Source organism: Melospiza melodia, chromosome 2, assembly GCF_035770615.1.
Source record: "Melospiza melodia melodia isolate bMelMel2 chromosome 2, bMelMel2.pri, whole genome shotgun sequence".
Lineage (NCBI taxonomy): Eukaryota > Metazoa > Chordata > Aves > Passeriformes > Passerellidae > Melospiza > Melospiza melodia.
The window spans coordinates 127321609-127343773 of NC_086195.1; the positions used below are offsets into that span (position 1 = coordinate 127321609).

The 22165-nt window shown below is 40.2% G+C and overlaps 1 protein-coding gene across 5 annotated transcripts in view; it reads right to left on the reverse strand.

The window, feature by feature from the left end:
- The window catches only part of NAXD (NAD(P)HX dehydratase), a 50862-nt gene that overhangs the window by 7394 nt on the left and 21303 nt on the right, over positions 1–22165 (reverse strand). For all 5 annotated transcript variants that reach the window (XM_063149972.1, XM_063149969.1, XM_063149971.1 and 2 more), the window contains 4 exons: positions 20827–20935; positions 6303–6353; positions 6120–6224; positions 5668–5788 (listed from right to left, as the gene is read on the reverse strand). In XM_063149972.1, coding sequence (XP_063006042.1) covers positions 5668–5788; positions 6120–6224; positions 6303–6353; positions 20827–20935 — 386 coding nt within the window. The remainder of the gene's footprint in view (positions 1–5667; positions 5789–6119; positions 6225–6302; positions 6354–20826; positions 20936–22165) is intronic.

Here is a 22165-nt window from a genome sequence, read left to right on the forward strand (position 1 = left end):
CAAACACAGAAAACATGGTTCTTGGAAGAGCTGAGGAGACCCAGATGACTGCATGTGGCACAAGAAGGAAACCACAAAGAAATCACCACAGTGTGTCAATTCTGAAAGGGCAGCAGCCAGGGCCACTTAAGGTCAATTAGTTTGACACCAGTCTGGATCAAAACAATGGAGAGGTTCAGTTATAGCTGCACTGACAGAAACCACAATTAATGCTGGTCAAGCTGGCTGTTACAGCAGGATGTCCAGTTCTGCCTTCTAACAGGTCTGAGCAACCAAATCTGATGTCATGATTTCTCAGGTTAATTAATCAAAGAAAACCCACCTCAGTATAAGTAGCAGAGAGTTTTTTAATGAAAACTGATTTATACCAAGTAACTCTCAGCAGAAAAAAAAATCACCCAACTTCCTAGCATTTATCCATGCAGCACACATATACTATCAGGAGAAAAGGCTAGATGAAATAAAAATGTCATCACTGAAGAAATGCCTGCAAGGAGATCTGCTAGAGTCAGAACAGCCACAGTCCTATTCAACAGTTTCAACACAGTCTCAGCAAGTAAACATCACACAAATACTGCCAGACCTTTAGGCAGCAAATACAACACGTCCCTCACATATAATCACACGCATTTCTTGTGTACCCAAATCCATGGAAATGATTTGTGCTGAAATGAGTGCAACAGAAACAAAAAACTCAAGGCTGTCATACTGACAGAATATTGTAAAGCAAAATTCAGGAGTTTTAGGCTTCAAACAATTCAAAACTCTGGTCCAGACTTTCTGGGTAACCATGGCCAAGTCATTTAATAGGTCTGTGTTTAAGATGTCTTCAAGAAGTGCTGAAAAGGGAGTGATGGTAAGATACACATTAATGTTTGTGAAAGCATTCACACCATGGTGTCACACCTAGCTGTATCATTGCCAAGTTTTAAGCTGAAAGAACTTCCAGTCCAAATTTTACTGCTGCCAAAAGCCCAGAATTACCTATTTATGGGTATTGTATGCTTAATTAAAAAAACAAAACACAACAGTCTGTTCTATAATTGAAAATAGCTGTCCCAAATAGCAGCTCCATTTACAATGCCAGCTCCTAAATACATCACAGTTAGAAAACCAAAATTTTTCTAACTACCAAAGATAGTGTGTGTCTGCTTGTTCCTGATTCACCATGTTCACCCAGTAGTGAAATAAATAAATGAATCTCTGGGGTGGTTTTACTTTTGCATTTAGACCATGGCATGTGAAATACGGGATAGTTTAGGTGTTCTGATGATGGCCAAGAAGGCTGAAGAGCCTATGTGAAACATCACATTTATTGAGATGCCAGACTACTGAAAGACTGGAGATTTAAATTTAACTCCTGAATCTCAGATGTCCTGAACAAATTCCTTGCACTTGTTTTCTTCTTACAGAGGAGGAGTATTACACTCACCCTAATGTGGTCAGGAACCCATGGAAGAAACATGACCATTCTAACTTCTGATACAATCCAACTGCATCAATCAGCTAACAGCCACCCCACACAACAAACACACTCCAGTTCAATTAAAAGGTTTAAGATTTCCATTTTCTATGCAAATAATGTAGCTACCATTTTGCCCAATCAATGCAAGATTTAGACCAACATCAGATTTTTAGTAAAACCTCTTACCAATATACATCTCTGACCTAGCATGTATCTATTCTAGTAATACATTTATCTTTTTCCTTTTGCAAGTTAGTTCACAAAAGCAAATAGCTGGAGATCATGGATTCCCAAGAACATGTCCCAGAGTGCATACAGACAGGGAAACCAAGTTTAATGACTCTGGCTAGAGAAACAACTCAACTGATGTGGAAAATGTAAGTTGGCTTTTATATAAAGGGTGCTTATACTTTTTTATTCCCTAATCACACTTTTAAAACTTAGGTAAGTCCTTGAGTGCAATAGAGCAGTCAATTTAAGTTGAGATGAGAATGACCCAAGTTTTCCATTAGTTCTGTTGGACAGGCAGAGGAGCCAGGTGAGCAGTGCCAGGAGAAGCTGGCTGGGCTGGGCTGCACTGCCAGAGGCAGCACAGGGGCACAGGGACAGGAACCAGCACCTCCCCATTCTGCAGAAGCAGCACTGCAGACCAAAGTGCTGCCTCTCAGTTACAAATCCCTCAGTTGTAAATCTAGGTGAGATTTGCTCAGCAGCTGTGAGGGAGCCAGGCAGTGACAAGCTTCATTTCCAGCTGTGTGGGGAGATGAATGGCTGGAATTAGAAGCACCACTTGGGGACTTATGGCAAAAGTTGGCTTTTTAGCCCTTAGCCAGTACTCAGTATTCTGCCTCATGTGCTTCCTTGCTTCTTTTGACCATAAAGCTGCACCTGAGCAACTGAAGTTAAACCAAATTTGGCTACTGGTTCCAGGTAGAAGTAATCCCAGGTAGTAGCAAGATGGTTCCCATAAAGCCTGCCTTTTGGAAGGGAGGAGGGTCAAACACAGAAAAACTCACTGTAATGTTTAAAAACCAAAATCCAAATACTCTAATTCAAGGACCTAACCAAATTTTAAACATGTTAGGAACTAAGGCTGGTATAACCACACTTTATTATTGACCAGTTCTCCAAAGAATAATAAAAAGATAACCTTAGAGAGCTGTGCCATAGTGAATAAAAGCTGACTTACCTTTTACCCATAGGCTGAGTACTCATTCCTACCCTGGTCAGTGATGGCACTGATATCACCTACCAAGAGCATGGTGAAGCTCATCTTTGTAGAGCAGGGAATCAACAACTGTAGACCAAGCTATAATGTGAAATTGCAAAAGGAAAGAGAAAAAGAGTATATAAAACTTAATTTAAGATCTGGGTGATTACGTTTACAGGCCAGTTGGCAGCTCACTATTGAAATGGAGACAAATTTTAGAAAAACCTCCTTTGTACTGGAGGGCTGCTACTGCTTTCACAGAGGCCAGTATGTGGCTCTGAGGCCATCTAGTCTGATCTGTGAAAACAAACTTTAGAGGTCTCCAGACACTTCAAAGTTTGTGAACCTAGCAAAGTTTCAGGTATGTGGATGTACTAGTTCATTTGTCTAAATCTTACTTTGAATTTATTAAACTTCACCTTCCAATCAGAATTTATTGAGCCTCTCTGTGTAGATTACAAAGCTTGTTGTTGAGAGTAATTCTTCAGCAATACCTGACACCAAATTACCTGGTAACCCTTTCTGTCTTCAGGTGGCAGAAGTAAACTGGCTACGGCATTTCCTACAGACTCAGGAATAAAACTACTGTGAAAACAACCATTACAATCACTCTAAGCTATAAAGCATTCACAAACCCAGTCTTTCCTACTGCAAAATGTGGTATCTTCAAAAAGCCTTCCTTCTTCAACAACTAAGCATAAAAAACTAAAGTTACACAGTTAAGTTTGCAATTTCTCAATTTCTGGTTTTCCTGGAGAGCACTGAGACTCTTTTTTTTTTTTTTTTTTTTTTTTTTTTTTCCTGGAAAGCACACATGCAGTATTTTCCCAAAGGAGAAAGTTTAAAAGTAATATATGCAAACTACAGTGTCAGTATGCTGAACACAGGAGGTCAAACAGGAAAAGCCTAACAGGCAGGGCTTAAGCACTACAAATAGATGGTGACATGACAAATAAAAGGCAAGAGGAGTACACAGATCTTTTCATAATGTTTGATTGTGCTCAGAGGACACTGGCCCATTCCAATAACCTTGGATTTTTTGTAGTCTTAGCTGAAAAAAATGACATCAGATCCAAAGAAGAGACAGATGAAAAACAAGAGCAAAAAAACCTGAAGAATTCGAGGTCAGTGACAGGACAACATATTCCATGTTTGGCACAGAGCACACAGTAGAATCTCCTTTCTCAATGTAATTTTGCATTTGAGAAGCTTTTAAAAAAATGACCAGCAGATCAGACCCAAAGAATATTGTTGTTAAAAGGAAGGTGAAGTCTGTAGTCTCTGCAAAATTCTCAAGAACCTTCTTCAAAGTCATGCAAACTCTAAAAACAGTTCTTGTAACAGACATTACAACCTGCTCTTAGCTCAGCAATGCTGCCTGTAATGTCTGTAATCCAACAAAGCACCAGTGATAGCACCAAGGTAAGAACAAGAAAGCAGCCTACAGCTGGACATCAATCAACTGCTATAAAGGCACAGAACTGTTTTTATTTCAAAACCAAAAGTCATTTCACTAGTAGAAGAAAATACCACAACACAACAGAGACAAATAACAAGGTGGGGGGGAAAAATATAACCAATGAAAAACCCCAAAAGCACACAAGACATACATGAACTTGTGCCACATATGAATATTCAAAACTGAAACTGGAAAGAGCTTCACTTGTTTCCTGGGTTTTTTTTTAAATCCTGCATGACAAGAGACATTTTACACCTGTCCTGTCTCTCCAGCAGGTGTGGGGATACACTTATCTCAAGAGTAACAGTTCCAAAGGAGAACAGACATGTAGATAAATATACTAGATAATGTACTCCATCTAAAGTGCTCACCCAGTCTTCCCAATGTTCATTTAAAAAGCAACAATCCTGTATAAAGAGAATATTTTTGACATAAAAGCAGAGGAAGAAGACACCTACAATGCTCTAAAGCTCTCTAGCTGGCACAGACTGGAGTCAAGTCCAGCCAAGTTCATCTACCCCTAAGCCTGGCCTGACTGTCCACGGTTACAAATCAAGTCTGCTGCAGGTGCAAATAGGACAAAAAATTCTTCCTGTGGGGAAAGCTGAGTTCTTTGTGAGGAAGTACATCTATCTTTCCCACACAGATGTAACCATATTGCTTCCAGGTCCCACTTGTTGCACAGTCTGCTACAGTATCTGCCCTAACAGGGTATGTGAAGGTGGCTCTGCCCAAACCAGTTGTCATATTACATTTGCTTTTCTGTTATGAAAGACTTCCATGGCTCCCAGTAATGAAAAATTGCCTGTATATACAAAACAGTTCTGAAGCAGCATAAACATTTATCAGAGATTAGCATTTCAAGTAATTAAAGGCAGAGCTGCTGCTTGTTATGTATGTGAAATAAGACCATGCAGGCAAAATGTGACGAAGGCACTCATGAATTAATTTTATACTGATCACAGCACATGATCAGTATAAAAAGCATCAGACAAGCAGCTAATTTTATTAAATATACTTTAAACTCTATTGGTATGAGACTGTTGTAATGACAATCTAGAATTAATTTTTAATTTGTCAGGGCTGCTGTGAAGTCATATGAAGTACATGATGGACAGGATCAAGGAACTGAGCCTTAAGACATCTTCATTTCTCACACACACTGACACATCCTGAACTAACAGTATTATTTTGTATCAATTTAGCAATGACACATGCACTTCTATAAACCATCTCAGCAAATAACTATCAAAGAGTCCACAAAGATTAAATAGTTTATTTCTCAATAACCATGTAATGTAAAATATAACATCTATAAATGCAAAATAAAATCAGCAACTTTTTTCAGCAAATAAATTTAGTTGCACTCTTAAAATATTAATTTACACAAACCATCTAAAGGTGATCAGCAAAGACAGCAATCCCTCTCATCTTCAGGGCAATACTGCCAATTGCTATACACTCTACTGGACTCTGACTGAAAGCAAACAGAACAGAACAATCACATTGCTGAAAGCAGAAGGCTTCACTTACCTTTCTCTCCATCTGAAATAAGATCTCTTTCTCCCTTTTGCACAACTGTCAAATTCCCCATGGCTTGGCTGAGTCTTAGCACACATCCATGATGATCACTACTGTCTACGGGGTCTCTAAGCTACAACACAAGAATTCCATACACAGTACATATTTTGCTACTAGAACAACATATTCTAACACATGCTAGTTACATATGCATGGGGAAAAAAAGCAACATCAGTCTTTCTATACCCACTGCAATGTTAAAAAATGCATGAGAATGGGTCTTTAAAAACCAGCTCAGTTTCAGAATATGCATTGCTGTGACAATCATCCCATGAAATAATAACCCAGCAAGTGTTTCTCTCACATACAAGAAACAGCACATAATATTTAAGCCAGTAATAAGTTACTTGTTTTCAAGGACAAAAAGACTAAATACATAAATACCCAAAAGGCAAGCAGCTCACCATGGCCTCATACAGTCTACTGAACTCCATGTAGTTTGGAGTAAGAATAGCTCGCTGGTAGCCTTGGATGAGAGAAGGCTGCTGGGAAATGAGCCACAGTCCATCCTGCAAAACACAGTAAGAACATTTACTGAACAGATTCTTAAATGCTAAACCACTGATGGAAATAAAGAAAATACTTACTGCATCAATAATGATAGGAATTCCTTTCATTTTCGATTTCTCTATAATACCCTGCAAAAAATGCAGATACTTTTAAGATGCTTGTTAATTTATATTTTATAAGATTCAAACCAAATTCATACCATAAATCTGACCATGAAAGTTGTTTTTACAAAGTGATAGAAAAAGATCTGTTATATTCTGCAAACTAGTGTAAAATATTTTCATATCAGCAGGTAATTTTACAGTCATAATATTTTCTCCCTGGTTTAAGTGTCCACAGAGCTGGTATGTGTATTGGGTATTCATGGCAAGGTTTTGGGAGGGGGAAGAGGGGCCACAGGGCTTTTCTAAGAAGTTGCTGGAAGTTTCCCTTATGTCCAACAGAGCCAATGCCAGCCAGCTCCAGGACAGTCCTGCCACTGGCCAAGCCAAGCCCATCATTGACAGTGATGGGATCATAGACTTAAAAACAGGATAAAGTTACTGTGCTGAATCAACTGCAGCCAGAGAAGAGAGGAGTGAGAATATGTAAAAACTACAGCCCTGCAGATATGGGAAGTATTCCAGGCTTTGGAGCAAATTCCCCTGCAGCCTGTGGTGCAGCTCATGGTGAGGCAGCTGTGTCCCATGGAAATCCACAGGGGAGCAGAGCAGGTGGATGCCCAAAGGAGGCTGTGACCCCATGGAAAGCATGCACTGAAACAGGCTCCTCGTAGGACCTGTGGCCCCATGGAGAGAGGAGCCCACAGTGGAGCAGTCTGTTCCCAAAGGAAGGACCCATGTTGGAGCAGTTTGTGAAGAACTGCAGTCCATGGGAAATCCACTGGAGAAGTTTGTGGAGGACTGTCTCTTGTCAGAGGAAGCCCATGGTGGAACAGGGGAAGAATGTGGAGTCCTGCTCCTAAGGAGGAAAGAGCAGCAGAGACAATATGTGATGAACTGACCAGAGTATCCATTTCCCAACCACCTGTACCATTAACAGCAGGGAAATGAACAATTTTAGAGTTAAAATAAGCTTGGAAAGAAGGGAGGGGTGGAGGGAAGGTGTTTTATCACCTTCAGCTTTAAGGTGGTTTTATTTCTCATTATCCTACTCTGATTTCACCTGTCATAAAACTCGATTTCCCCAAGTTGAGTCTGTTGCAATACTTCAATATAACAGTAACTGGTGAATCATCTCTCCTGTCCTTATCTTAAACCCACGAAGAGTCTTTTGTTGTATTTTCTCTCCCCTGTCCAGCTGAGCAGGGGAGTGGCAGAGAAGCTTTGATGGCACCCGGCATTCAGCCAGGGTGAACCCACCACAATAAGCAACCCAAACAAACAAGCAATCTCACCCACTCTGCCTGCTGCAGGAGGCATGTAATGCCAACACAAATCACACACAGTAAACATACATCTTAAATTAAAATAAAACCACAAAAATCCCAGGGAGTACTGCCTTGATAGAAATCTACCAATAACTATAATAACTAACTTCAGTTGCTTTGCTGCTGACAGCCCCACTGCAGTATTAGTTTATGTACATCTGAGACAAGCAGCATATATGATGTCATTTCACCTGTGGGTCTGGAGGTTGTATGCTTTGAAAGCAAAACCAAGGTAGCCCAGACAACAGACCATTTGTAAAAGTGTTCTTTTCAGTGCTGAGCAGACTGTCTGCCCTTGTTCTCCCTCCTAACCCAGCAGCAGCAATGACTGATCCTCAGGCTTTCTAATGAACAGTGGTCAACAGTCAAGTTTTCTTCAGTGTTGGTTATTACCAACTCATCTTTGAAGCTGGAGGGTTTATCTTTTTCCTGTATAAGATAATAGAGCATGGTATCCATCCAGAAGTTTAATTAATTTTGAATGTTATTAAGCTCTTCAGATTAGCTATCATACGGCACTGAGCTTCACAGGTTAGCAAGACATGATGAAAGGAATAAGGAAGCAATTTTAAATTAATATTCAGGGTACTGAACATCCCTCGTTTCTTGTAGTGTGGTTAAAATAAACACCACCCACCTTAGTCCCTGTAAATTATTACATATGACATACACATATCCTCACAAATATTACTACCTGATTCTGATTTTTCCAATACCAAGGGAAAGTATTTCCCTTCCATTTTCTTTGTAGGGCACTGTCTGCAGTTTGGAAGCATGAGACTGCTCACTGCTCCAAGTCTGAGGACTTGTCCCCACACACAGCTGTGGCCACAGCAGAAGCTACTAGTGAACAGAAGCCTTTCCAACACAGACCTGCACACCCTGGGCTGTGTGCCAGACTGCCAGCTGCCCACCTCCTTTGGGATCCCCAGGGAACACCACAGAGTCCTCCCTTATACTCAGCTACTTGAATCATTTTGAACTAATGGCAAGTTTTACACAACTCATACAGTTCAGCTACTGCTAAATTAGTTAAATTTACTGGTAAGTATACTTAACAGCTGTGTGAGGATGGAGTGTCAAAACATACCTAGAATTAACTGTGACATTGTGAAAACCAGAGTGCCTTACTATCAAAGCTTTCAAGAAATGTATATGAGAGTAATTTCTTAATTCATTCATGTTAATCTTCACAGATGTGCACAGCTCAGTTTTCCTTCACAGAAGCTGCACTGCTTTGCCCCTGCTGTGTTAAGTTCATTAACAATTATGTTTAACTTGGCTCACTTTGTAACAATAAAACAAGGCTGTGAATCTAGCAAACAGATTTTGCGTCTGCTGTTTGTATTTTCTTGTATAAATGCATGTTATAGATCCAACAGCCCAATTATTTTTGAATGATACTAAGCTATTCTGATTAGGTATCAGAGGGCACTGAGACCCAGACTTCAGCAAGATCATCCTTGCCCAATCTTTGAAGGTACAAGTACCTTTTGCTGCAACCTGGTTTTCTAACTGGTTATAATTAGAATATTTTTGTACATTAGCAGCTTCACCAAACTCCTTCAGTACACTTAAAATGCTTACTGCTCCGCTTCCCACTAATATGAATCACCAGTTTATTCTAGTATGTCAACCTCAATAAGCGAGTCTTTCATGACACTTGATGTTCTTAAACTAAAAAAGATTTCCACAACAGAGTCAGTAAGGAAGTCTGAAGGAAGACACAGATCTCAGGAGTCCTTATCCTTCCAAACTGTTCTCTTAAATGCATTACAAGCAATCTAGGGAAGGAATTTTGCCAAAATTCTGTTCCCAAAGAAGCTGAAGTTTGGCAGTAGCTGTTACTGCTTGGCCCTTTTTCATGTTTCCTCATAATTGTCATCTTGGATACAGCAATGTCTTGCTCTCTCCTAAATAAGCAATCCTGAAGATCCATAGTATACCAAGAGAATGTATGTATAAGACAAAAATAAAAAAAAAAAAGGAAGTTATAGAGCATGACAGTGTATCTACAGCTAAATAGCATCTGGAAGGCCAGATCACTGGTACACTTCAGAGAAATAAGGCATTTTTTTCCTAGTCATGTTTTGAGTTCCTACCTCTCTAGCACATCCTCCACAATCCTGAAACATCTGACCTCCACTCTAAAGAGCAATTTCACCTTGCTAAGTAAAACCACTGGGCAAGCAACTTTTATTGTGTACCAAGTCTCTGAGGTGTCAGTTTTTAATCTAACATACTGAATGATCTTTGCTTGTTCTTCCTCTCCTTATAAAACAAACAATCAGGGGATACAAAGTTGTTTGTATTATTTAGAAAGCTCATTTTTATTTAGAAAATGCAAAAGAAAGGAAGAAAGGAAGAAAGGAAAAAAGGACGAAAGGAAAGAAGAATGAAAGGAAAAAAAGACGAAAGGAAAAAAGGACGAAAGGAAAAAAGGACAAAAGGAAAAAAGGACAAAAGGACAAAAGCCCCTATCCCAATCATTTTCCTTTCCTCTTCTTTCCTTAAACCCAGAGAGAAACTGCTGGGAGATAGACAAGGAGCCTCACAGAGGAAGTTTTGGGGAGGGAAGGGGTGATTTCAAAACCGTAATAAACCAGTAGAGATCAGGGAACCCCCTAAGACAGCCACACGTTTGAAGGACATCACATTCACAGGAGAACCTCTGTTTCCTACTGATTGTGGACAGGACCACTGGAGAGCTGCTCACCCCATGCAGCTCAGACACCTCATTTAGGGTGGGAGGAATAGCCAACAGACATACCTGTGTCTCCTCAGCTGTCACAGGGGATGCAGAGACACTTCACTGTTTTATTTTTAGACAGCAACAATTAGGTGAGATGAAGCCCACTTTTAAGCACACTATTTCTGCAAATACCGTATTTAACAAGAAAAAACCCCAAAAACCAACAAACCCTTAAGTATTGGCATTAAGAGGAGTTTATGGCAATAATGGCAACATCCCCTATGCAGAGTATTAGCAAAAAATCGATTTTCACCTGAATTTGTACCTCAGTATTTGGCATGGACATTTTTTGGTTAATACCTGTAGATATAGAAGAACCTTCACTGTTAATTAATACAGCTCAGGCTAATTCTGCTTTCACACCAAAACCTCTTTAACAGTTCCTGGTAGAATTCTATGAATGAGCAGAAAACATCTGTCCAGTTGTATCCAATATAACAATTTCTATGGGAAAGGATTTAGAAGAAAACATTGACAATTAAAAATATGAAGAAATGTTACCAAGACAAAAGCTGAAACCAAAACACCATTGACAAGTGAACAGCAACACATACAGGTATCAATGATAAGCTCAAGGCATCATCCATTCCCTTCAAACAGCATTTTGAATATTAAGAATTTGAAGATTCTAGCTCCAGTGAACAAACTTTCTGTGCACAGAATGTATTACACTACAACAGTGGTGGTTCAGCTGGGAGCAAAGCAGGAGAACTTCCTTCAGCTGATGCCTAAGCCCTCAAGGACATCCAAAACTGAGGCACTGGACTCACAAGGCAATCTTGGCATGAGTCAGAAAGCAGAGGGCACAATGATGAGAAGAGGAGGATGCCGCACTGTTGTCACCCAACCTTATGACCTACAGCCACACTGTAATTAAGATATCAAAGAATGAAATTTGGATTCTTCCTCTGCAATTCACAGTCAGGGCCAAAACTCAGTCTCTTACCTTTCATATTGACACTCTTAATAATGGGGTTTGGGCAATCTCTTGCAAGAGATATTCTCCTTTGTATCAGCTGGCTAAATACTTGGCAGTGCTCTGAAACAGTGATTCAACATTTGTGTGAGAAAAGGAAAAGAGGTGTCAACCCCCTCTTACTAAAAAATCAGTGATGATTAACTGTATTGCAAGACTGCAGTACTCGTGCTAGAACAAATCTAGCATGACTTTCCTCTCCTAATAACAACACCAAATCTGAAGCTTCTCTCCTCATTAAGCCAAAGAGGAAATTACCTGGGATTCACACATCCCACGAAGATGCTCTATGGGACAAACACTCTCACAGTTATTATCATTTGTTAGCAGCACCAAATCCTTGACATTTTGAATTGCCCAAAATAGTATTTCAGTCATTGCAGGTTTTGGTGGTGGTGGTTGAGAGGAAAAAAGCCAGAGAGGGTAAAATTAACCTGAATCTACTCCTACTCTACTCTTGAAATACACTATTTCCTGAAAAAAACCTTTTCTTTGACTCATTATTCAGGACTTCTACACAAGCAGCCTACTCAGTAAGAACTGAAAAAGAACTTGTGTCACAGTAGAAACCATTGGTCTATCTGAGGAAAGGTAACTCTTTACAGTAATTTCAAAAATTTAAAAAGTAAGGATGAAAAATTAATGTGTTTTCATTATTTTTTATTATCATGGAAGCTATTCCCCTAAATGCAATGCATTCATTGTAGTAGAAATCTGTTTCCTGTCCCAACTTTCACATGGGAATTTTAAAACAGATTCCCAAACCCAAATTCCAAACTTTAAAAGAAACCCAAAAGACAAAGGTGAAACACAAAATAAGCAAAACCACTAAAACAAAACCAAAACACACCAGCCAGCACACTTTCCCCAAAACAACCTGAAACACAAAACCCCCAACACATGGATACCTGTACAAAACACACACAAATGCAGAATTATTCAGGTAGGAAAGGACTGTAGGAGGGAGAAGCCTGAAGGAACAAATGGACAGGATACTGCTGAAAGAGGGCACAGTAATGCAGAAAAGCAAGATGTGATTTAACCATTTGGTAGCCTGCAGCTGTGCTGTGAAACACAAAATTCACCTGCACTGTACCAACATGGACATCCAGGACTCCTGCACACTTCCACAAGTACTATGGAAAAGGGAATGGGGCTGAGACGAGCCACTGGCTGTAAGGAACAGCCACGTGAGGAACAGTGGGGAACATGTGAGGGAGGAGTAAATTGCTATGGAGCTCCTGAGTTCAGGCAAAGGATTCCTTCCCTATGAGCCACCCTGAGGCCCCAGGGGCAGAGCACAGTGCTGCTCTCAGCCAGTGCCCACAGGCTCTGGGAAAGAAACTCTGCACTCTGGGCTGCGGCACCCACATCCACGAGCCAGCAGGAACACCCATCCTATTTATGCTGCCCACAAGCAACAGCTGCTTCTCCACAGACCCACAGAAAAGACAATTGTGTGGGTTTGCCACACCTAAGTCAGATATACTTTTCAGCTTTTTTTAATTAGATACGGATTAGCAGAAGAATGCCTGCAGTGACTTTTAATATATTAATATTTTTATCACTACTTATGTTCTTCCTCATGATCTAGTTCAGCTACAGAAAACTTTGGCATTTGGTGTTTACAAAGGGAAGAATCAGGAAATTAGAGCCAGTCATTTAATTATAAGATCGAATTTTAATGAAATGAACAGAAAAGCAGACTAGCAGAATATATAAAGCAACATCTATCCCAAAACAGTAATTAATTTTCACACTGCCATCTCTCTACCTAGCAAAGGAAAGATTGCTTTACTTGACATCAGTAAAAACACTGCATTTCCTCAGTCCCTTCAAGAGTCATGCCTTGACCCACTCTCAGGAAAAGTCTTACTCATGCTCTCAAAAAGAAATTCAAGCCTTAACCTGCCATAATAATGGACAGTATTGACCAAAATAACATCCAAACACTTTAGGAAGCAGTGCCTTCAGCCCACTGAAAGTCCACTCCACTGCAACCTGCAAATGCTGCGTATGTAATGACCATTCTAGTTTGGTAAAGACATGCAAATGTGCATAACCTGGCACTGGGAGTGGCAGTCCCTCTCACAAAGAACCCTCTCCTGAAAGCTAGGACCAGAAACTGCTGTCGAAACACCACCTAAAATTGCTTATATTTTCTGCATGGATGCCGCTCTCATCCAGCAATCCTGAATCCATGATTTTGTCTGAAACAGGGAGATAAAAGAAAAAAGAGTCAAAATTTTCCTGTAAATGCTGCAGCATTTCCACACATCCTCCTCCCCAAGGTGACCGGGAGGAACAAATAAGTTCCACCCCAACACGCTGCAAATCGATTCCTACAAATAGGCACTGAAAGCCCTGGGAAGCATTTCTGCCTTGCTGGCTTCAAGTCTGGATAAATGCAGAGTTAGCAGGGACTCAGCTGCAATAGAGGTCAGGATGCAGCTCTCTGGTGGAGATGCCTGGAAAATGGCCTTGGCAAGCAGGAATTTGTAATCTTGCACAGCTAGAAGTAGGCAAATAGCCCAGGCACAGGCTGTGCTCGAGGCTACAGCCCTAGCTGGCAGGGGGGAGAAGCTTCCCTTAATATATTCTATTTGATACAAGAAGTCTGAAAAACATTAAGAATGGAGCTCTACTGTTTGAAATTCTTCCCATTAGAGCCATATTTTCACAAATTTCAAAACTGGTTTTAGGCTTTTACTGACTCACTGATTAATATGGGCAGTTGTCTCTTAAATGTGCTTTTATTAATTCCTATAAACTGATCCAAAGACTCATCCTCCTTTCAAAATTCAGCAAAGACAATGAAAATCTCTCTTTTTGGACAAGCTATATATATATATTGTCCAAAAAGATATATATATATATCTATATATATATATCTATATATATATATATATCTTATATATAACCTTATCAACTTTAACTAGCCTAATTGCCTGAGTTTTACTTTATGTATTTCTGTATGCATACCTGTCACTAATTCCTTAATCCTCCACTAAGCCTTCAAACCTCATGCAAGGAATGACCACCACTTGTGAATGAAAAGTCACCTAATAGAGATGAATGTCCCAGCTCTGGAACAAATAGGTTCTTCCTCTCGTAGAATGGTTTATGCTCCTCTTGGTTTATGCTCCATTCAATTTAAGTTGGTCTTTTGTCTTTAACTGTAGTACCACATGCTAGGCCCTGTTTTCCAAAACAGATTTTCAGGTGCACAGCAAAATGTTTCACTTAAGTCAGGCTACGGACTCTAAATTAGAGTACCCCTCTACACCATCAGGCTCATTAAGTGTTTTGGGAGATGTTAGAAGCTGTTACAAATAACAAAGCTGAAAACACTGTAGATGGCAGCTAATCAAAACTGTTCTATTTCACATTAAAAAAAAAGATGAAAATTATTCATTTGTAGATTCCTTCTTTGAATTCAAATTAGATCACTTGCCTTGAGCATGGAAGAAAACCGCAACTAACAGTTTCTTAATATCAGCTTCAATCACATGCTAAATTTCAGAAGAAGTGACATAAACCAAAGTAATGCCTGAACACAATAAGAAAAAGCAAAAGCCTCTGAAATACTGTCCTAGTTATGAAAAAATCCAGAGCAGTCCTTTGTGCCTGTGCTCCCCCAAAATCATGGTCAATCAGAGGCCATTTGAGAAGCTACATTTATACGTGTATTTCGGTCCTAAATACATGAACATCCACTTTTAAGTATTAATCCTTTTTATTGCAATCCAAAATATAAATACCTACATCAGAATAAATAAAAGCAGTAATTTTTCTCATGCTCTCATTCACTTAGTGTTTGCACTGACAATGAAAACTGTACAAAGTTTCCAATTTATAGCTGATTATGTTAACTAGATTTGGCATAAGATATTCATGGTCAGCTGTTGGCACTTTGTCTTAAATAAACATAAAATGAACTTGTCATGCTTAAAATGAACTTAATGAACTGAATTTATCACTGCCAATTTCTTTTTAGGGTTTCTAGCTGAATGAGCTCAGAAAGAGTTAAAAAGACATCCAATACCAGAGTTTTGCTTAGAAATGCTTTTGAGTATCAAAATCAAATTAAATAACAATATAAGCCTACATGCAGAAAGCAAATAAATATCCCACTTCACTGTGAATGACTTTCATCAAGATCCATGGCACATATTAGAAATAAATTGTTTGCAAGCTGCATAAACCTGTATTTAAGGTACTGTTAACATATATTCAAACACTATTTTTCTAATCAAGACTTCTCTGAGGAAGCCACAGAATACTGACAGCTCTTAGCACAAGCAGCAGGAGTTTCTTGGCATAACCAAGAGGGCATGTCTGCCTTGAGCTGGTGTTCCCAAGCTTCATCCACAGCAGTAGCATCATCACAAAGACCTGCATCCTAACCCAGCACCTGCCCCACCTTAGGTGACAACATCCACAAATTCTGAGTATCATCAGGCCTTCTGACAGCAATGAAGCTTGGCTAGCTGAAGATCAGTTTTTCACTGGATTCTTTTTGTGATCTGAGCATCAATGCTGGGCCTTGGGTGAAGGCTGACAGCACACACATCCCACTGGGTTTTGCCCTTGCAGTACCCCAAACACAAGGTTCCAGCTACCTCACCTGCCCCTAGCTGAGGGCTGAGAAGAGAAAGAGGCATATCCTTGCTGCTACTTCAGTTCCCTATGAACTGCTGAATCCCCACAGCAAGAACTACAAAGGGTATAAAAACAGGGAGGAAGCAAATGCATGACACAGGCTAAGGAATGAAGTTTCTGGAAAATAATTCTGCTGATTTGAGTTGCCATGAGCAGTGACTCCAAACAATAATACATTCTCTTGGTTCATATTTGTACATGGTGGTAGAAAATTAATCACTGTGTGGGATAGTGTGAATTTTTTTCCACAGGCAATACTACTAATCTGTCACCTGCAACATTCACCTGGGACACTTCCCAGGTGTCCTTACACCTGTGGTACAAGCAGAAATGAGAGGGCTACTTAGATAACAAGAGCAAAATCCTTTTCAAGGCCCACAGTGGCCCATAGATTCAACTCTAACTGACCTATATGACAACATCAGGTGGCCCTGTATTCTGCAGTGCTCTTGATCTTGCAGAAAAGCAGTGCAGATAGTGAGGCACCTGGTCCCGTTCTCACACTTTATTAGGGCTGTGAAGTGTTGCCTAAATCTCGAATGCACAAGGCTTGAAAGGGGGAAAATAATCCAACTAACCAAACACAGAAAGGCTGATGCCTCAGTCAAGGTGGAACTGAGAATCCACCCATCTGAAAATTTCAAATGGGTTCTCTCTGGGCACACCTGATGGAGATGATCTGTGACAAGAGCCCAAACCTCTCTCACCACGTACATGTTAACTACAGCCAAGACATTTTAACACAACTTTAAGATGACGTCACAAGGGGTGGAAAATGAGATTCTGCAATTTATATCCCAAGAGATAGCAGAGATCTTTAAGGGCAAATGACTGGCTGAAGGAAGCACTGCAGAGGGGGCTGAGGGAAGAAAAACAGCAACAGCAATAGGCACAAATGGCAGCCAGGCAGGGCCTCAGCCAAAAGAAAAGCCAGGCTGGTAGTCCTGACATGTTCTGGAAGCTAAAACAAAGACTGAGAAGTGAGCAAGAGGAACAAGCATATGGTTTGAGAACCCAGTCAATTTCATCATGTAATCTGAATTACACAGAGCTGTTCTTGCCATTAATCATTACCTCTCCTACAGCAGGAAAGCAAGCATGCTCTGCTGAAAACTGCGTTCTGACTTCAAGCAAGACACAGGAAGGCTGGAAGACCAGGGTCCAGGACTTGGTGCTGCCACTTCAAGGAGAGAGGCAAGGAACTCAGTTACAAGCAAGGCAAGGAACATTCCAACACGGAAGAGTTCAGTTAAGGAGAGGGCTCTTCATAATGGCTCTTTATTCATCCTACAGGATGAATGCTTGTCTATTGATCCCTACAGTAACTGCTATTCCAGCAGCAATCCCAGATCAGTCCATTGGCCTCCAAGTCAGAAGGAACAGGGGAAAGGAGATAAGAGATGGAAACTGATGAAGGACATAGCTCAGCCTCTAACTGCCTAACTGCTAGGTGGCAGCAGAATGCAGAACATCCTGGAGCATCAGGCAGCTCTCCTGCTCTCCCTCGAGGCTGTGCAAGGAACATTATTTTTAACTAAGTCCTCTCGGAAGCTGCTCTCATCTGCACCCTGCAGCAGAGGAACCTGGTTCTCTCACACACCCAAGAAACAGCTCTTGATGCTACAGGCAGAAATTTCCCTACTTCCAAGCTTCTCCTAGAAGGAAAATCAGATCAGAGTTAAGCCAGAAGTGCAAACATTCATGCAACAGCTGAATGAAGTAAATTGTGATTGGTAGATATGATAGGGACATAACACTGATGCTGTGGGAAAAAAAGGAGAATATCCAACAGCTCTGGAAATATGCTGCTTCTAAGCAGAGAACAGTCTGGGATCTTGACCTTGCTTACACATAGCAGCTAAATGGGTTCTCTTTCTCAACAGGCTAAACCACTAGGAGCAGCACTCCAGCTGAGCTGAACTCAGGAACATAACATACTGGTATCTCTGGCCAGAATCAGTCATGCACACTGAAAGGAATAAACAGATGGCCTGATGTTCCCAATAAGAAAGCTGACATCATGGCCAACTTCCACACTGGATGTGATAACAGCATTTCAAAAGTTTGAAGTAGTATGGGGAGCAGAAATGCTTCAATCTGCATACTCCAGAGCTGAGAAGTGGAGCAGAAATGTGTTTTTTCTCTTTTCTCTTGAAGAGAAGCTGCTTGGACTGCTTATTTCCTTTGGAATTGGAAGGTCTAACCAGGCTGAGAGTAGAATTGCCACATCTGCAAGGGATCCAGGTGTACAGCTTTCAGGACACAACAAATGCCTTCTTTAGGGGAATTTTCTGAAGCTGCAGCTCCTGGTCTCACAAACCCATGGCCAGAAAGCTCTGACAGCATCAGCTCCAAGCAACTGAGTAACAGCATGTGAGAGTTCTGGCACAGACCCACACAAGTGGCTTATAAAACGAGGATATAACTTGGAGAGCAGCTTCTTGTAACAGGACTTGTAAATGGAATGACAGCCAAACGCACAAAATTGCAGGAAGCCAGTAAATATGTATTCAGAGACTATCATAGTGCTCAAGGAAAAAAAATCAAAGGAAACTGATCACAAGGTGGGTTTTTTTAAATCAGACTGTTGAAAGGAGCTCAAATGCCACAGTGAGCAGTGCAGGCGCTAAGAATGAGGGAGGCAGGTGACACACTAAAGATGCTGAGGAAGCAAAGCATTCTTTGATCTGGAGATGATGCACCATCTGGTCAACAAGCACTCAAGCTATTCCACAACAAAACACTGTCTCTTGGCCATACACCAGAAATTGAAGGTTACAGCACTAGTAATTAATTTCTTAATTTCTCAATGCTCAGAAGAGAGAAGCAGCCCAAACACACGACTGTTTGGAGAAGCACATTAATTGGAAATGTGCTGGCACAATACTGACAAGAACTGACATAAAAACAGCTTTAGAGAGATGCCAGAACACGATGCCTCAGCACCTTAATGGGACAGGAGGAGGCTGAGGGGAAGCTCTATCTCACCATCACAGGCACTCTGATACAAAACCCTGACCAGAAAGCAGGCACTCACCTACCTCCCAGCCTGGGGTTCATATGTGCCACAGTTAGCTTAAAGGGAAACCAGAAAACTTTATACCAAGCCAGCCTCCTATAAAAGTTTAAAATAGCAATGCTATCATCTCTTGGTTTTTTTTTCCTTGACACTTACAATCCACAGTTGAAGCAGGAGGGAGACTCAGAGAAGCAGCACTCTCCCTCAGACAGCAGCCAGGGTTCACTTGCCCCCAGCGGCACGTTAAAAACCTCAGCACTGGGTAACTAATGAACACTTACACAACTACAGTGCAGAAAAAGAACTTGAGCTTTAATGTGACTTGAAATTACTAAGGCCAGATCCACAGCTCATACGGACGTGCCCTGAGATTTTAGCACAAAGTAACTTCCAAATGCCTTGTCTTCACTGGCTGGGTTTGTTTCTTTAACTCTAAGCTGGCTTTCACAGGACAGCCAGACTGAAGTAAAAGTATGCTTGCAATTCACAAGGAAAGCAATATTATTTTTAGCAATGAGGAAAAAAATGCAATCAAGAAATCTTCCAAATACTTCTGTAGTACAGATAAGCACATAAACCCTGGATGGAATTCTGATATAAAAGACATTTATCTTAGATATTCCGAATGAATTCTTATTTTCTTTTGTTTAAAGTTGTTTTCCTTTAAGAAAATAACCCATCAAACTTATTTTTTTTAGCCAAGAAAAATAAAAGAATTGCTTTGGTTATTTTTTCTGTTAAAAAATTCTGAAAATCATGTTTTCAAAAAATAATAAAACCTGTTTAAATTTTTCACTTGTAATACAATTTCATTTCTTCATTAGCTGTAATAAAATTTATTTTATTTTCTAATATTTATTAATTTTGACTTCTCTACCATAATATATACATTTTCCTTCCAGAAAAAGTTAATGAAGCAAGAAACTCCAATAGCAACTTTCTCTAACAAAGTCCTAGCAAAACTATCATTCATAGGTAGTTTTTCAAGGTTTTCTAAGCACTTGGATAGCGTGGTCTCCAGTCCCTTGCCTGCTCTGTTTTGTGATTTCACTGTGTAACTGTCAACATTTATGTAAATTATATTAATTCCACTTGTTAGTGCCACTGATTAATTCAGTAATACAAGTCAGAAAAAAAAAATAAATTGTACAAAATTAGACTGAAAGACACACTTCCAACACACAAAGATGTGTTGCCAATAATACAAAACATCATTGGGAAGATGGTCTAAGTATGTATTATCTAAAGTAAAAGACTATCTAATCTCCTGTTTCAGCTCTCCACTAAGGCTTGACAGAAAATAGGATTATCTCTTTATCCACAGTAGAAATCTGCAACATTTTACAGAGTATTATTTCTTATTGCAAGAGGACACAGTCCCTGTTCTTTGGTGCATCTGATATGAGCTGTCAAAAATTATGAACTCAAATCCATATTCATGCACTTACAGTACTGGTGCTTTGCACCTAAGAAAACAGAGCCTTTTATCTAGATATACCAACACCTATTTCTTAATTAGTGACTTTGACAAGCTATACAAAAGCAAACCAGAACAACCATACAGGTGCCTAAAATTCAGACTGAAGGTTACAGTTTAACAATGAAGACCATGGATAGAAACTGTAATTGCCAGTCAACAATATTTTATTAAATTTTATATTTAGCAACCATAACAGGAATACTTGTGTAATGATGCAAAATATAGGAATGGTTAATGTAAATCAACATGAAGACACAGGATAAAACATCAATATGCACATTACCTTAGCATTCTCAAGCAGAACTTCATCTCTGCCTAAGCCAGGTCCTATGACAACTGAGTGCAGCCGTGGTAACCACTTTTCCACCTCATGGACAGCATTGGGACTATCACTACAAGGAAGAGTGGAAAAAAAAAATTAAGTTTAAAAAGGCTTCATTTCAGTATGAAGTATTTCCTATCTCGAGTGTCAGGCAATTTTATCCTCCAAACTACCAAGAATCTGTGACCCAGAAAACATAGAATGGTTTTCCAAATAGCTAAAATTAAAAATTTCTCTCAATTCATTCTTTAGGGGATACCACATAAAAATGAGGAAGTAACTGCAAGTATCCACTACAGCTGTTACAAAATAAAAAAAATAAAATCCAAGCAGGAAACCAACAATTTTTAGAGTCTGTCACAATTCCCTATTTAATGCTTCTTTGCAGAGGTTATACCTTGGAGAGAGATTCACTATCTCTCAGGTATATATTGCAGCTTACTGGAAATGATGCAATTGTTTATCACCCCAAATGGCAGAATGATAAATGTACTCATATGCTTTTTTGTCAGTTGCTTCATAAGAATTTGTTCCAACTGAATTACAGCCAAATTGTCCCCTTTCCCCAAAAGGCAACAGGAGAAACAAGCTATTCAGTATGGGCATTATCTGCTTGTAATGCTTAAAATTTCTATGGCATTCTGGTTTTTGTCTGCATTGGAAAAATGATGAGAAAATTCACTGCCAAATATAGCTGCCACAATACTGCATTCAGTCACTGACCAGAACGGTTTATTTTGTTCTGATCAGTTTTGTTGTGTAAATAGGTCAGAATATTTTGAAAGCACTGCCCAGCATTTGCAGTTAATCCTTACTGACAGTATGGAGGGAAAATTTAGCCTCCCTCCCCCCCATCTCTGACATTAGTGACAACAATAAATGAACATCCTAACTGAAGCATGGGGGAATAAAGCTCCCTGTGGGCTGAGCAAGGGGGTACTGCCTCACAGTATTGCTCAGATTATTGTAAGCTTGCAATACTCCAACAAAGCTGTATTATTACAGATGAAAGCCACTGCATGTTTTTCATAACCAACAGCTGTCCTGATGGGACACAGCACTTAGGAACAAGTGTTTAGGTTGTGTCTGGCACAATCAGCAAATTCCACAATGATTTCTGCAAGTGCCAGGCAGCAGCCCAAAGCTTTTGCAGCTGCAGGGAGCGAGGCATCCCGTCAAGGGCGCAGGGATGCGAGCCTGGCCCAGAGACCCCTCTGCCGACAGGAGCTGCCTCAGGGAGCCCAGCGGCGCCTGGGCTGACACCACAACACAGCTCTGCCCAAACAGGGCTGCTGGCTGC